Source organism: Mytilus californianus, unplaced genomic scaffold (assembly GCF_021869535.1).
Source record: "Mytilus californianus isolate M0D057914Y unplaced genomic scaffold, xbMytCali1.0.p SCAF_5, whole genome shotgun sequence".
Lineage (NCBI taxonomy): Eukaryota > Metazoa > Mollusca > Bivalvia > Mytilida > Mytilidae > Mytilus > Mytilus californianus.
The window spans coordinates 56,322,238-56,337,317 of record NW_026262701.1 but is presented as its reverse complement, the minus strand read 5'-3'; the positions used below and the strand labels follow the sequence as shown (position 1 = coordinate 56,337,317).

The following is a 15,080-nucleotide window of genomic DNA, read 5'->3' as shown; positions in this document are numbered from 1 at the left end:
TCGAAAAAAAATTATAGAAAAGGGTTAAATATCATTGCTTTATTTTTTATTTACATATCAATTTGAATTTTGAATATTTAATAAATATTAACTTTTATTTAAATATAAACAGATGCGGTATGAAACTCACCAACTTCCGGTTTTCAGAAAGACTTTGGTGATCGGCAAACATCATGATTCGATCTCTCTGTAGAAAGCTGTTGACACAAAAATCAATTGTATGCATAAAAAAGTTATCTTCTAATATTATAAGAATTTTGTGACGATGCTAAATAGGGTTTTGCATTTCTGACATTTAGACGTTTTATCTTTTTTTAGTTGACCTTTCCCAGAAATTCTTATGTTAGCATTATGTAAGATGCAATTATGCAGATTCAATTGAAGAAACCTGTTTTTTTTTTATATAAAGGATCTGTCTGATAACCTTTTCAATATACACCTCCTCTCCTTCAAACCTCCCATTTCCTTCTAGACCTAGCTGCTGTTCAGAGGGCAGAAATGCATTTTTGTTTCTGATAATTTAGTGTGCAACCAACATGACCAGTCAAAAAGTTAAATAAACTCAATGATACAGGTGTAACCAGATGGCATGATTCTATTGCAAAATCACTTTGTCTCCACTGGGACCTCTGTGTTACAAGGCAGCGCTCTAACCGACTGAGCTAAAGAAGTACTTCCTTAGGCTTAGCTCAACCGCTTATGGCTGACTAAATATTTAGTATTTACTATTCAAGGGAAGCAATCCTGTCACACTTCCCCCACCTCAAGAGTCATCATACCATTATGACTCTTACAACATATAACCGGAAGCGAGTCAACTCGTACCATTGCAAACTCTTACCACGTCAACTCGTACCACTGCAAAGTTGTACCATTGCGAACTCATGTCACTGCAAACTTGACCATTAAAAATATACAATATATATGCAATGTTTTTGCAAATCTTTATAAAATGTTAATTGATTTTCCTGAATTTTTATATTGACATGATTGAAAAAATATACAATATACGAATGTTTTATGAATTGTTTTTGCAAATCTTTATAAATTTTTTTTTGAATTTCTTAATTTTATTTTAATTTTGTATCATTGCTTTACCATTCTAATTAATACATGCAATCCTTTGTTCTGCTACAGTTTTCTTCATCCAATTAGCCAAGGAACAATCAGCTACAAATTGGTCATTGTGATTTCAAATAATATACTTTTTACAGACTTATCATGCTTATGAGTTATTTAGTGAAATTTAAATATTTATTCATCATTTAACACCATTTGAATGCATTTAAATAAGTTAGTACGAGTTTGCAATGGTACAAATTTACCGTGGTACCAGTTAGCAGTGGTAGACATGGTAGAAGTTTGAAGTGGTTTGAGTTTGCTTTTATTGGTATGAGTTTGCAATGGTACAAGATTACTATAATTCCATATACCCTGGCTAAAAATCCTCTCTAACCACGGGTTTTTTTTAGTTGGGCATAAAATGTAACTGGAGAGCATGATTTTCAATACAAAATCACATTGTCTCCACCCGGACTTGAACCCAGGACCTCTGTGTTACAAGGCAGCTCCCTAACAGACTGAGCTAAAGTAGTACTTCCTTACATTGTAGCTCAACCACTTACGGCTGACTAAGTATTAACTATTCAAGGGAAGCAATCCTGTCACACAGGTAACATTCAAACTCATTGCATACAACTCCTTGTACAATGTTGTGCAAGATTGCTTCCCAAAATATTTTTTTATTTGCCCCATCCTATTCAATAATATAGAAAATAAGTAGGTCTCATTATTATTATACTAGATTGCCTAAAATAGAGACATGTGCCAATAGTATAATATTGTAATCAATGACACTATTTTATTTTTCAAAAATACATGTTCTCTTCTTCCCTGAATTTTTTTTCAGAAGTACATGTACAATGTCATGAATGTAAGTATCTTAGAAATAGGAAAAAAATAGTTAAAATGACATTATTTAACAAACTTCTTTTCTTTGAAATTTTAGACTCAAGTCAGGCAGTTTCACAGAGCCTCACCACTATGTTCAGGTCAGCTGTATGTTGTAAGTATAAAGATACTAACCGTTAATTCATTGTTATGATTGTTGTTGTATTCGTTGCTATATGCACATAAACTTGATTACTCAAACATGTCAAAGGGGAAAAACTCTCCTACATTGCCTTTTGGTAGCTTGCTTATCTTAAGCGCAGGAGGTCATGGATGTAATCCCTTGTTGGTTAAGAAATGTATCAAGTAATGGGTGTTCTTATATATAATGGCCTTTTTATATGTCCTCAAACAGTAATTTATTGCCTCGGATGCTTCAATGTCCGCTGTGTTGCCACATACCATTTCAGACATTCTCAAGCCATTAAAACAGACCTGTGACATAAAACAGGACCAAATGAAAACAGCCATTAATTAAAACTTTAACAAAACATGGATGATTCTATTTAGCATGATTTAGCCCTTCAGCTGATTTCTGCAATTGTCTGTCAGCATTATATATTTTGCTTTCTTTATTAAAAATACAAAGTGTGATTGATTTTAAAAACAGCCATTTCAACTTTTTATTACTGTGAGCTTAATCATCATTAAATGAAAACTAAATGCTGATAGAAATGATCCTGAACAAATTATTTGACATGAACTTATGAAATTGATATTTAGCTTGCAATTTTGTAATGCCTGATGTATTTACAGCATAGAGATACACCAGAAAACAATGCTGACACTCCATTTGCCTTTACACCTGAAAATATCAAGGTAAGCAATACAATAGTTAGAAGATATGAAAGACAATCAATATCATGGACAAGAGAGGGAAAGACAAACCAAAAAAATCTTCTAATCAAAATTTGTCTAACTTGAAAAAGTAATTATCGTAGTCAACATAAAGTTGACTATTCTAAGAGGGTACAAATGCATGTATAATAGTTTATAATGCAGTGCTGTGTACAAGATCGGTGATTTTTGAAGTTTAAATTGTATTGAAGAAGTTATTGGATGAGACGAAACATTTTGATTGAATAAAAAACATGTGCATTGCATTGTTTCCTAGATAAAACATTTAATGACACTGATATTAAGACATTCAGTCTGATACACAATACAACAGCAAAAGTGAGTTGTGTCCTCTACCAAATGCCAATTTGGACACAATACTTACTTTTCAGAACAAACAAAAATCAAGAGCTCATCCATCACATTCCTTATTCAATAGTTAATAACACTTTTGGAGATGTATGAATGAAATATATCATAAGAGAGTCTTATAAATCAAGGGATTGCTCAATGATAGAAATATCACCTAATAGAGGACTTTTATGAGTTGATATTTTATAATTTTTCTACCGGAAGATGGTGATGGACACTGGAAGATGCACATAATTGAAATGATCTGAAACTTTCTAGATTAACTTTGACTTGAATGAACTCTCTCTGTAAACATTCATTTTTCACCTTTGAAAAATAAAGATTATATTTCTTACCAACAATGATAAAGAAGAAAGCTTGTTTCATCAGGAAATGCAATTGTAATATCTATTGCCAAATATGTAACACACATTAGATGCTTATTAAACTGTAAGACTAACCAGAATGAACTGTTAGTGTGTATTATATTTTTCAGAGATGTGAGTTGATCATTAAGAATTACCCAATTGGTCATCAAGCTGCAGCAGTTATTCCACTGTTAGACTTGGCCCAGAGACAACATGGTCAGTATTATATATATAGAATAGAAAAAGAAAGGATATGGGGTATCCATCCATGACACAAAATCAGTACACGCACAGCTAGAAATTGTTATCATTTAACTTATTCTTCAGGAGTGCATCAAAATAGTTAATGCTTTCTTGCTTTTAACCTGAATTAAATAAAAGTCGCTAAATTTAATTTATATAGTTTAAGACTGACATTAATGTATATTCTGAGGTTTAGGTTATAAAAAACTAAAAAGAAGTTGTTTAAGGATGTTTGCTACTCTGTTTCAAAATAACATGCTTTTTAAAAGACTGTTATAAATCGAAAGTATGTGAATAAAGGAACTTAAAAAGCAGAAAAAATTGAATGGTCCCTGTGCTTGTTTTCAAGATATAAGCCATTGAAAATTTGGCGGAAAGTGATTCTCTCTATTAGTCTAGATTTTTCATACATTTAACATTGGCACCTTTTTTCTTTCAAAAATTATGAAAAAATAACAAGGATTTTATAAAATTTTCAAAAATAGCTTTTTAAAATTTATGTAATAAAACTATGCAAAGAAAAGTAGGGGTTTACGGGCACATTTTTCAATGGCCCTACATGGATAAAACCAGAGGATTCTGAATATCTGGCAAAAATTCAAAAACAAGAGGAGCAAACATCCATAAGAAACATTATTTCACATTAAATGCAGTTATAAACCTCTACACCTGTGCAGGGCTTTTCCAGAAATAATCTTATATAGAGTTTAGAAGGGATTTCAGAAATTTGATGTAATGAGATTTGTTTCTTTAAAGGTCAGTCATTGAATTCATTGAAGAAATAAAGGAATTGTCGATTAAAATTGAAGCATATTACAATATGACAAAGCATTCCTTTATCACACATTTATTACTGTGACAACCCTCAGTAATTTAGAATGAAAAAGTACAATCATTCTTAATATAAAAATAAGAAGATGTGGTATGATTGCCAATGAGACAACCCTCCACCAGAGACCAATGACATAAAAGTTAACAACTAGCTATATATCACAGTACAGCCTTCAATAATGAGCAAAACCCCAACAATACATTTACAATTAAGTCCATTTACAAATGTTATTTCATAATTTAACAAGTATATTGTTGTTTATGTATTATGTATCAGTCTCCATCTTTTTAAATCTATTTTAGGATGGCTACCCATTTCAGCTATGCATGTGGTTGGTGATATGCTAAAAATGCCAAAAATGAGAGTTTATGAAGTTGCAACATTTTACACAATGTTCAATAGGTAAGAAAGATGTATCCATACAACTGCTATATTATTTGGACTGATTTGTTGCCTTTTCTGTAATTCTTGAAAGTTCTCAAATCTAGATTTTATATCTTAAATTCATCAGAATCATCTGTTATCCAATTAATCTCACAATTTGTTTGTCTCAATTTATTTTAAAATTTCTCAAACCTTTTCTAAAAAAATCTTCTTATGTGTCAATTGATTTAGTCCACATTTGCATTTTGCACTTTTAAAAACCTTTGTAAAACATTTTTTTTCATTTCTCAAAATTTTGAATAAATTAAAGGCAAATGTTTGTTGTACAACCAAATATGTACATTTCTGTATTTAGGTGACCTTCATTTTATGTATGTTTTGTTACACTTTACATTTATGATGTACAGTTGTACTAGTAACATAAATTGTATACCATATTTTTACTTAAAATCTTATGAAACATGTTAAATTATTCAATTCTGTATCATTTTCAATTTTGTTGTTCAATAATTATCTGACTTTAATTGATATGAAATGGAAAACACATGTCACTCAATTACTCCAGGAGTAAGGAGAAATACTTATACAAGTTACTTTTTTTTGCTGGTAAATAAATAATAAAGGTAAATAATTTTACAGGTATAGTTATCTCCCTTAGTCATTCAGATCTTTTTAATATTCATAAGTAAGAAAACAATACTTTCTTGCTTTCTTGAATTACCAGGGTATTCTTTGTTCTAATGGAGTTTTTCATTGCCTGTCTTTCATATTGTTTTTACATTTTATAAAACTTTAATTTGATGGAGATTGAAAAACTCGTGAATTTTCTGTTATTTTCAAAGTGCTGATTTGGACACATTTTTAAGGCCTTGTACAGTTACTTAACATCTGCGCATAGTAGATGTTTTTGCTGAGTTCCTGAGATAAATGGTTAAAATATAATTAAAAAATAAATGGCAAACATGAAAACAAAATGTTTCAAGCATATTTTGACTTTATACCAAAACTTGAAAAATAAAAAAAAAATGTAAGCCACTATGGGGGCATTGGACACAGCATTTTTTTTCTGCGAAAAATAGGGGAAGAAGGCGGAAGCAAATATAATGTTACAAATAAGAATAAAAATTATAGGTTGTCGGGTATTAAAAAATGTTGCCCCCCTTTCCCCTTTACATGGAATAGCCCTAAGGGGAGATAATTAAAAAATTGAAAAGACAATTTAAATTTGAAAGATTAACTTATACAAATAAATACTACTTACATCTTAAAGTATATAAAAAAAACTTATTTAAGTATTACAATGTACCCATGACTGGTCAGTATACCTTTGATCAATTTTAAATTAAGCTGAACCAAATTATTAGGAATGATAGTCAGTAGATTTTAGAGTTATGGGACTTTGAATTGTGTAAAATACAGGAATATGAAACTTTTTACAGTAAAACAATCAATATTTTTTTTAAACGCTACATGATATTTTTACGAAAATTGCTTGGGAAGGACATATCATATGTTCAATTTGAAGTAGTTTACTTTCGTATTGCACTCAGATCACACCAACTGTCTCTGAGGATAATAAAACCTCACATTCATAAGGGTGCAGTTTACACCATAAACAATTTTGGTAAACCATGAAACAGGCAAATTATCAAAATTTTCTATTTGTCGAAATCTTTTTTTCATCAAATTTTCATGTTCCTAAAACCAGTTTATATCATAGTTTTTTGGAGAACTTCTGTCTATAGCAATAAATGCCTGTATTTATAGCACTGTAATTAGATATAAGAAGATGTGGTATGAGTGCCAATGAGACAACTCTCCATCCAAGTCAAGTTATAATCAGTTACACCAACAAAGCTTATAAAATGCAAACAATTAGTTTTGAAAATATGATATGTATATATAAAACTAAAACTAATAATGTCTTTAATTCAATTATAATACATGTATTACGATTTCAGGCAACCTGTTGGTAAATACTTTGTACAGATCTGCACAACCACACCATGTATGTTAGGAGGTATTGGATCAGATCTTATCTTAGAGGCAATTAAGAAGAATTTAGGTAATTTAGTGCTGATAAATTGGATAAATGCTAAAATTTGAAATTATAATATTATTTAATGATACTTTATTAGAATCTCATTCAATTAAATGTAAAAACTGCTATTCAATTTCAACATTTATAAAACCTATTGTGAAATTATTATTACTCGTTTGATACCAATTTTCATGTATTTCGTTGGGACAGGAAACCACAAATGTAAATGTTTAACGAATAACAAATGTTATACTGGAATATAAAAATAAGGAAATTTGGTATGATTGCCAATGAGACAACTATCCACCTAAGTTCAAATGAAGTGGATGTATAAGCTGACTTCAGCAAAACTACAAATATCAAATATCCACAAATATGCAAGTTTTCCTTAATCCACGAAAATTGGTACCCCCCTCCCCCCTCCTAAAAAAAAATCCTCAGTAGTTCTATGGGGTGTTATTCAAAAGAAAAAATCCCAACTGGGCAGTGTTAGTTGATATCTTCTTATATTTCTTCATACATTGTTGAAAAAATTTCAACTTTTCTTCGGGGAACTTCATGCTTCTAAATTCTTACATGAAAGCTCAAGATAACCCCTTTTTACAATTTGATTTTTTATAATGTAAAAGCAATTGACTCATCAAAAAACACTGGTTGGTTTAAAAGAAATGGAAGAACCTAAAAGTCCAGTAATATGATTCTTTCAATATCTTTAGGGTAAGTTTAGTATAACCCTATATAACTATGTTAGCTGGGTCCTCTAAAATAAGCAAAGGCCTCTTTAATAGTTCCCAAACAACACTCATGCAATGCATCAGCCGTTCTGTATGTTGCACTTTGAAAATACAATCCACAAATATGATACTGTCATTGTTGATATTTTTCCCAGGTTATTTTCAAAATTTAAATGCAGCGGTAATTTCCACATCAAAGTTGGCACTTCACATCAATACCGCTACCTTCTACAAAATGTTTTCTTTCATGCACTTTACATGACTAAGAAATATGCCAAATTATGACTTGCAAGAAAATTTCCCCATTCCTAGTAATTTAATTGACTCTTTTAATGATCAGAAATAACTACTGTCAAAGAATAAGAAAATACCAGTTCAAATATAATCATGGTTATAGACTCTCAAATCAAATTAAAAGTTCATATTTGCATTTTGCTTTGGAACAGCTGACATGCAATTGAGTTTATGGTAGGAATTTATGACAGTTGTATATTCTCAAAATTGTTCAAAAGAAACAAATTGCAAATGTTATATATGTTGTTAAATGTTGATATTGTTCATTTTGTTAAAATAAGTTTTGTTGATTATATACCTTGTATATCATTTAAAACCTACAAATAATGGAAAGCAAATATTGCCATTAGTATAAATCAATATAGTATATTTGTTTTCACTTTTTTTGCTTTGTACTAGAGCAACCCACTGACAACCTATTCAGTTATTCATATTCTAAGCTTACTAATATGTGCTTCCAATCCTAAATACTGCATACTTCACAGAGAATCAGCAAATTGCATACTATGGATACATTTATGTTTTGTTTGTTTGATTTAAGTTAGATATAAATAACTATGATTTATTAAACATGTTAAAAATTAGAATTTTACTTATTTCAGGTATTAATGTTGGAGAGACAAGTAAAGACAATATGTTTACATTGATAGAAGTAGAATGTCTAGGTGCCTGTGTTAATGCTCCCATGGTGCAAATTAATGACAATTATTATGTAAGTTTAATAAAGACTTTAGTTTAAACATATTTCATATGAAAACATGACAGTCAAAATATGATTGCAGTATTATACAAAGGGATAAGGAAACCAGATTGTCCTTATACTAATCTGTTTCCAGACCTAATTGTAATTAATTTCAAAGAATGCAACATAAGCATGATAAGTATATATTGCATGTATTGATGGGGGGATGTTAAATTTTCTTGAAAAATTAGATGAAGATTACTGTTTTATTAAACTTAAAAACAAATGTTTTAGATTATCATCCTTCATTTACAAAAAAAAATTACTTATTACTAAAGCAATAGAAGATAGTTGGACTTTTGAAAAAAAGACATGGTAATCTGTTTTATCCAAAACTTTATATTTTTAGATTAAACATGTTATTTTTGCCTTATAACTCTCACTGTACATGAATTTTCTGATACACTAGTTCAGATTACACACACTTATTATTTAACATATTTAAGCAGGATACTGTTAATTCAGATATTTCAGTATTTGGAAGTGTATAATGATATATGAATTTGAAGCAAAAATGATATTTATTACTTTGACATTTAAAAGAAAGAATGAAATGTCTTTGAGTGAAAAAATAATTTTTCTTTAGTTGAAAATGAATTTCTTTTAAACAGAATATTATTTGAAACACAAGATTTGGCTTGTTCTTAAAACAAATTTTTGAAATTGTAGCTCTGAATCCCACAGTGTGTTGAAGTAAATTTAAAATAAAAGAAAAAAGAGTCATCTTTAACTTGTTGTGTACTATATTAAAATATGTGAGCATTATATGAATTATACATCACTCAAAAGTAGATGACATATTTTTCACATGTAGGGAAATGTTTAATGAGACAGGTGCTATTCAAAATTCTAGTGAAGCAAGCATTTAGTGTTTAAGCGATAAATCTTGATATGGATATATGATTTCTGCTGTCTGTATTATGAGAGAAAGGGAAAGCAGAGGACATGTTACGTAATATAGGTCAAAGGTTACTTGTTCTTGTTATTATAGTCCATGCTTTGGTTATCATCAACATTAAGTGGTACAAAAAAGTTGAAGTGAACTGCATTACTTACCAAAATTTATTTCTTCTTGTATTCATAAGCAGATAAAATTTATATTGTATTTCTCATTTACTATGAAAATACAGAACACTGCTACTCTGTTTGCCCTGTTCCATTTATTTTAATGTGCTTTTCTATTCCGTCTTTTTAGTAGCATAACAGCCTTTTTTAAATTTAAAGAAAAACTTAACTAAACCAAAGTGACAGAAAAAAATCTGTTTGATAGTATGTACAATATGGATGAGTATTTATTTTAGTTGCATTTATATACCATAAGTGCTAGCCCAGCTTCGCTGGCATATAATACAAGCACCAGACCTGTAATTTCCAATCATGTAGGTATGCCCATTGTTTTAGCATTTAGTGCTAACACAAAATGTTCCTTATTTCTGAAAATACTATAATTATTTTTTTTATTGTTCAGTTTGTTTACAGGTCTTTGTTATATATTTTCAGGAAGATTTAACCGTAGATGATATAAATGGTATATTAAATGATCTAAAAGCTGGAAAAGTTCCAAAGGCAGGTCCAAGGTATGTCATTAGAAAATGATACACTTAGTTAGTGGGGATTTTGTCATTGCCCGTTGCCCATCTAAGGCAGATAACTCCTGTCTACTCAATTTCTAATGAATTGTACTGTGGATTCATTTATTTACGTGGATACCAATTTTAGTGGATTGAAGAAAACCTATATTTTCATGGATATTTAATTTCATTGTTTTGCCAAAATCTGTATACAAACCAAAAGAAAATGTGTAATATGTTAATATATTAAAGTGGTACCAAACACCTTGACTAAAATTAATTTGGCTCGTTTAATTTTCATAAAATTTTGATGAAATATTTACCTTGACCCTTTGACAAAATATAAAAATTTCAAAAAACTCGAACCACACACTTTATCAGAAAAAATTCATTGGATATATAGCAGTTTGACAAACACTAATTTTGATCATTAAGAAGCTTAATATTTCCTTAACAATAGAACGTGATTAAAACGTTACGCTGATTTTTCAGAGTTATCTCCCTGTAGTGTTATGTACCACCTTAAGTGCCAGTCTTTGTAAGAATCAGGCAATTTAGAAAAATTTCAAAACATGGCCAAAAAAAAAAACCCACCGATCTAACCATCCTATTTTGAAATTACCCTCATCCTGAGTTAGCAATGGTAGGTCTTTTGTTTCTGCTTGTCTGGTAATTCAGGAAATCTCTTGATAACTTTTGGTTGGAATGATAGTAAATTACAGAGTTAGCTCCCCTTAATTGTTAATTTCTAGTGCATTTCAACCAAATTATATCTTGAATTACCAGAACAGGAAAAGGAAACGAATGTTATATTCGTGCACCATTATACAATTTGAACATGGATTAATGTCAACTTGAGTGGGTTTTTGTTTGTCATGTTTTCACCACTGCCTGATTCTTAGGCAGATTGGCACTTAAATATTCAACTGTAGCCACAAAATGCAGGAAAATTAGTATTCATTGAATAATTATGAATCCACAGTATGTTCAGTTCTTATTTGGAAAGAAATGAGTTCGTAACATCTAGTTCAGTGGGTCTCCTTGTCTCTAGGTGACAGTTCATACCACATCCCCTAATTTTATATTGCGTTATTATACATGTATGAATTTAAACATAATATTATATGCAAATACCTCATATAAAGCACAATTATTTCACAAAATATTATATAAATATCGAATATGAACTTTAATATTTAGGTGACTTATAGACCTATTGGGTCGGGTGTATATGTATATATTATGTTAAATATGTTAATTGACACATTATTGTAATTACACAAGTCACTATGTATGTAAACCATATATGTAGCTCCTTAAGGGGGACCTTGGGCCAACCCTAAAAGAAAAACTAAAAATCAGCCTCTGGGCATTAGTTAGTTAGCAGACAAAAGCCATTGTTGAAATGCCAAGACGGATTTGTAGTTTATTTCAATTTCAATATTGTGAAAATACTTTTATTTCTTATGAACTCATGAAGCAAAAATCTTATAAATTGATTGTTTCATTCCTCTGTTGAAAATAACACCCAACCCCATCTTAGCTATTTACACAGGCTGGGAAAAAAGAACTTTTTAAAACTACATGTAGCAATATGAAATGGTATATTTACATCAATGTCCATGATTATAAACATTAATATGTATATTAATCTTTATATTAAAAAAACGTACACAAAATAGTATTTTAATTTTTTTCTTCAATGATCTGTTTTTGCTTGCCTTTGGCAGTAAAAGGGAAGTAACTTTATTTATATACGTCTGCTAAGATGGGGGTGAAATGAAATTCTGGTATGCAAATGAATAAATACACCGGTGTATAATTCCATAAAACACTACTTAAACAAACATAACTGATATTACTCAATATGTTCCTTAACCAATAAATAAATACTAAATTTTGTTTATGCACATGTTTTTAAGGCAATTGCTTTTTGCTTTTATGCTATAGTGAGACTGCCATATTTGTGACCTAGATTGATGTCAAACTGGATGAAATAGATTCTTCTGCTATGATAAATTTCCTATGTTTTTAAGTTTAATCTTTTTAGAACAAGTTCATTTAAAGTCAAAGGTGGACTGGCGAAGTTTCAAAACATTAATTTATAGATGTTTTTTGCATTTTTCATGTTTACCGATTGACTTAGATGAATTTATTAGAAATCTCAGTGGAAAAGTGGGTTTTTTTTCATTGCCATTTCATTCTTTAGATATTTCATCATAATATCGCAAATTATGTCAGTTTTTTTATCTAATATTGGAAATTTGAATGCACAATCCCTTATATCAGGATTTAGAAACATATCTGTTTTTCCACAATGTTTGGTAGTGAGATATGATGATCCTCAATATGGGCCTTCACACATTTTGCTGTGAACTTGTAGAACTGCATTACAAGTACACTATTTTGTTAAAGTGCTATTTGTGTGATATAAATTGTGAACTAAGCCCATTGAAATTGTAGACTATGGTATGATATTTCAAAGAAACATCTGTTGATGCCAACCATCAAGTATTTTATTTTCACTTCTGACACAGTCCTAACTTGAGCATACATCAATAAATTCTGATTTTTCAGCACAATAAGTTTAACATAATTATAATGGGCTTGAGTTTACAGTTGTTCATTTATAACATTGAAAAACATCACATTCCTTTTCCAACTATCTCCTCAAAGACAGTTTATTTTCCTTCATCTGCTAGCCTAAAAGTGAAAATACACATCTTTAAGTAAGAACCAATGAAATTGTTTTTATACTGTTCTTTTATTTTACAGAAGCGGCCAAAATAACAGATTTGCTTCAGAACCTAAAGGTGGCCTAACTTGCTTAAATACACCACCAACAGGTCCAGGATTTGGTGTTAGGAGTGATTTATAATAGACATATAATAAAATAGATTGTTGAATTTGTGTACAGTATTTTAAAAATAAAATGGTCAGCTGATAAGAACCTGTGTTTTTTTAATTAAATGTAGATAATAGTAACATTTTGGTTAAATGTCAACATTGAGGTTTGTTGATAAATCTGATAAATTCAAATGGAATTCATGCATATGTGCAGCCATTTGTCTCTGGAATAAATTAAGAATTTCTAATTGTGTTTTCCAATGGACATGTGGTTAATCAAAATGCTAATATATGTGTGGAAGGTGCAGAATCAGACTTTTTCTGTGCCAAATATTTAGAACACTTCAATCAACGTTTTTTTTCAAATTTTCAAATAGACTGTAAAAAAACTAATTTTCGCCAGCGATTTATTTTCTTTTGCGATAAGAAAGATAATGCGAATATAAATCATCGCAAACAGGTAAAACTTGGTTGATATGTTTCCCTCGGTTTAAGTTTGTAACACGGATTTGTTGTCTTTTAATCGATTTATGACTTTTGAACAATGGTATACTACTGTTGCCTTTATTGAATCTTTCCCTATTCTACATCAAGTTAATTTGAAAAACACGAAATTAAATTGCTGCGAAGTTGGCTTTAAAGGGCTAAACTCGAAATAAAGTATCCGTAAATATAAGTTGGTTTACAGTATTGTTTTTGATTTCAAAATGGAGGTCAAGTTCAATATTGACAATTTTGGCTTTTACTGTGTTGGAGTTATGGTCCTTGATTGATTGAAAAATGACGCTTTAAGGCTGATATGCCATAGTTGGAAAATGCTTGATGTGATATTTTTTCAAATTTTGATTGTTTTTTCTCAGGACAAAATAGTGGTCGATTTTGATATTGAGATGTTTCCCTTTTGCAATAAAGATTTATTGTCCTTGATTGACTGGAAAATAACACTTTATATCGAATCTGTATGATAACTTTAGAACACTAGTAATCTTTTCAAATGTTAATGTGATGTTTCTCATAACAAGATGTAGGTAATGTTTGGTGTCGACAAATGTTATTTTGCTATTAAGGAGTTATGACCTGTAATAGCTTGTTCAATAACACTTATACATGTAAATGTTCACACAATATTAAGTCCCAAACGTATTGGTTAATTTTTTTGTTAACGAGCTATGACCTTTGATAGATTGAACAATTACACTTATAAATATTCACATCATATATAGTCCCAAAATTATAGATAATTTCATTAAGAAATTTTAGAAGGGTTTCCAAATCGAGCTTGAGGGGAGGAAAAGGCATGACCACTAAACTATTTGATGTAGCAAAAGAACATTTAATGTGAAAGTTATAAAATTATGGACAAACTGAGATAAAAAAGGCAGAAAAAGAATAAAAAGGTATATGGTAGGATTGCCAATGAGGCAACTCTCCACCAGAGACCAAACAACGTTAAAAGTAACAACCATAGGTCACCTGACAGCCTTCAGCAATGTGCCAAACTCATATCGCATAGCAAGACATAACAGGCCACAAAATGACAAATAAAAAAACAATTCCATCGAGAAAGCCAACAGCCTGATTTATGCAGAACACATTACACGAAAAACAAATATAATATACAGCAACAAACAACACTTACTGAATTACAGGCTCCTGACTTTGGACAGACACATACGGAATATCCAGTCAATATGTGTTTACCTGACAATTAACATGATTTAGTCATGCAAATCACTATTTTAACCTCTTGTTCCCATTGCACAGTCATGACTGAAATAGCTTTAATAAAGATTTTGAGAAAATCTACACGATAAATGTTTTTGATCCCCTATGATTAAAAGCGTGGTTCAGAGGCTAGTTGACAAACACAAAAATGCTATCTTTAG

General features: G+C 30.1%; 1 protein-coding gene across 1 annotated transcript; it reads left to right on the top strand.

The window, feature by feature from the left end:
* The first annotated feature begins 115 nt into the window (after positions 1-115).
* LOC127702916 (NADH dehydrogenase [ubiquinone] flavoprotein 2, mitochondrial-like) lies at positions 116-13,297 on the top strand. Its single transcript, XM_052207226.1, has 9 exons — positions 116-218; positions 2,009-2,065; positions 2,707-2,769; positions 3,635-3,722; positions 4,884-4,983; positions 6,927-7,030; positions 8,637-8,746; positions 10,277-10,353; positions 13,123-13,297. The coding sequence occupies exons 1-9, from the start codon at positions 174-176 to the stop codon at positions 13,223-13,225; spliced, it is 747 nt and encodes a 248-aa protein (XP_052063186.1). The 5' UTR covers positions 116-173; the 3' UTR covers positions 13,226-13,297.
* The last annotated feature ends 1,783 nt before the right edge of the window (positions 13,298-15,080 follow it).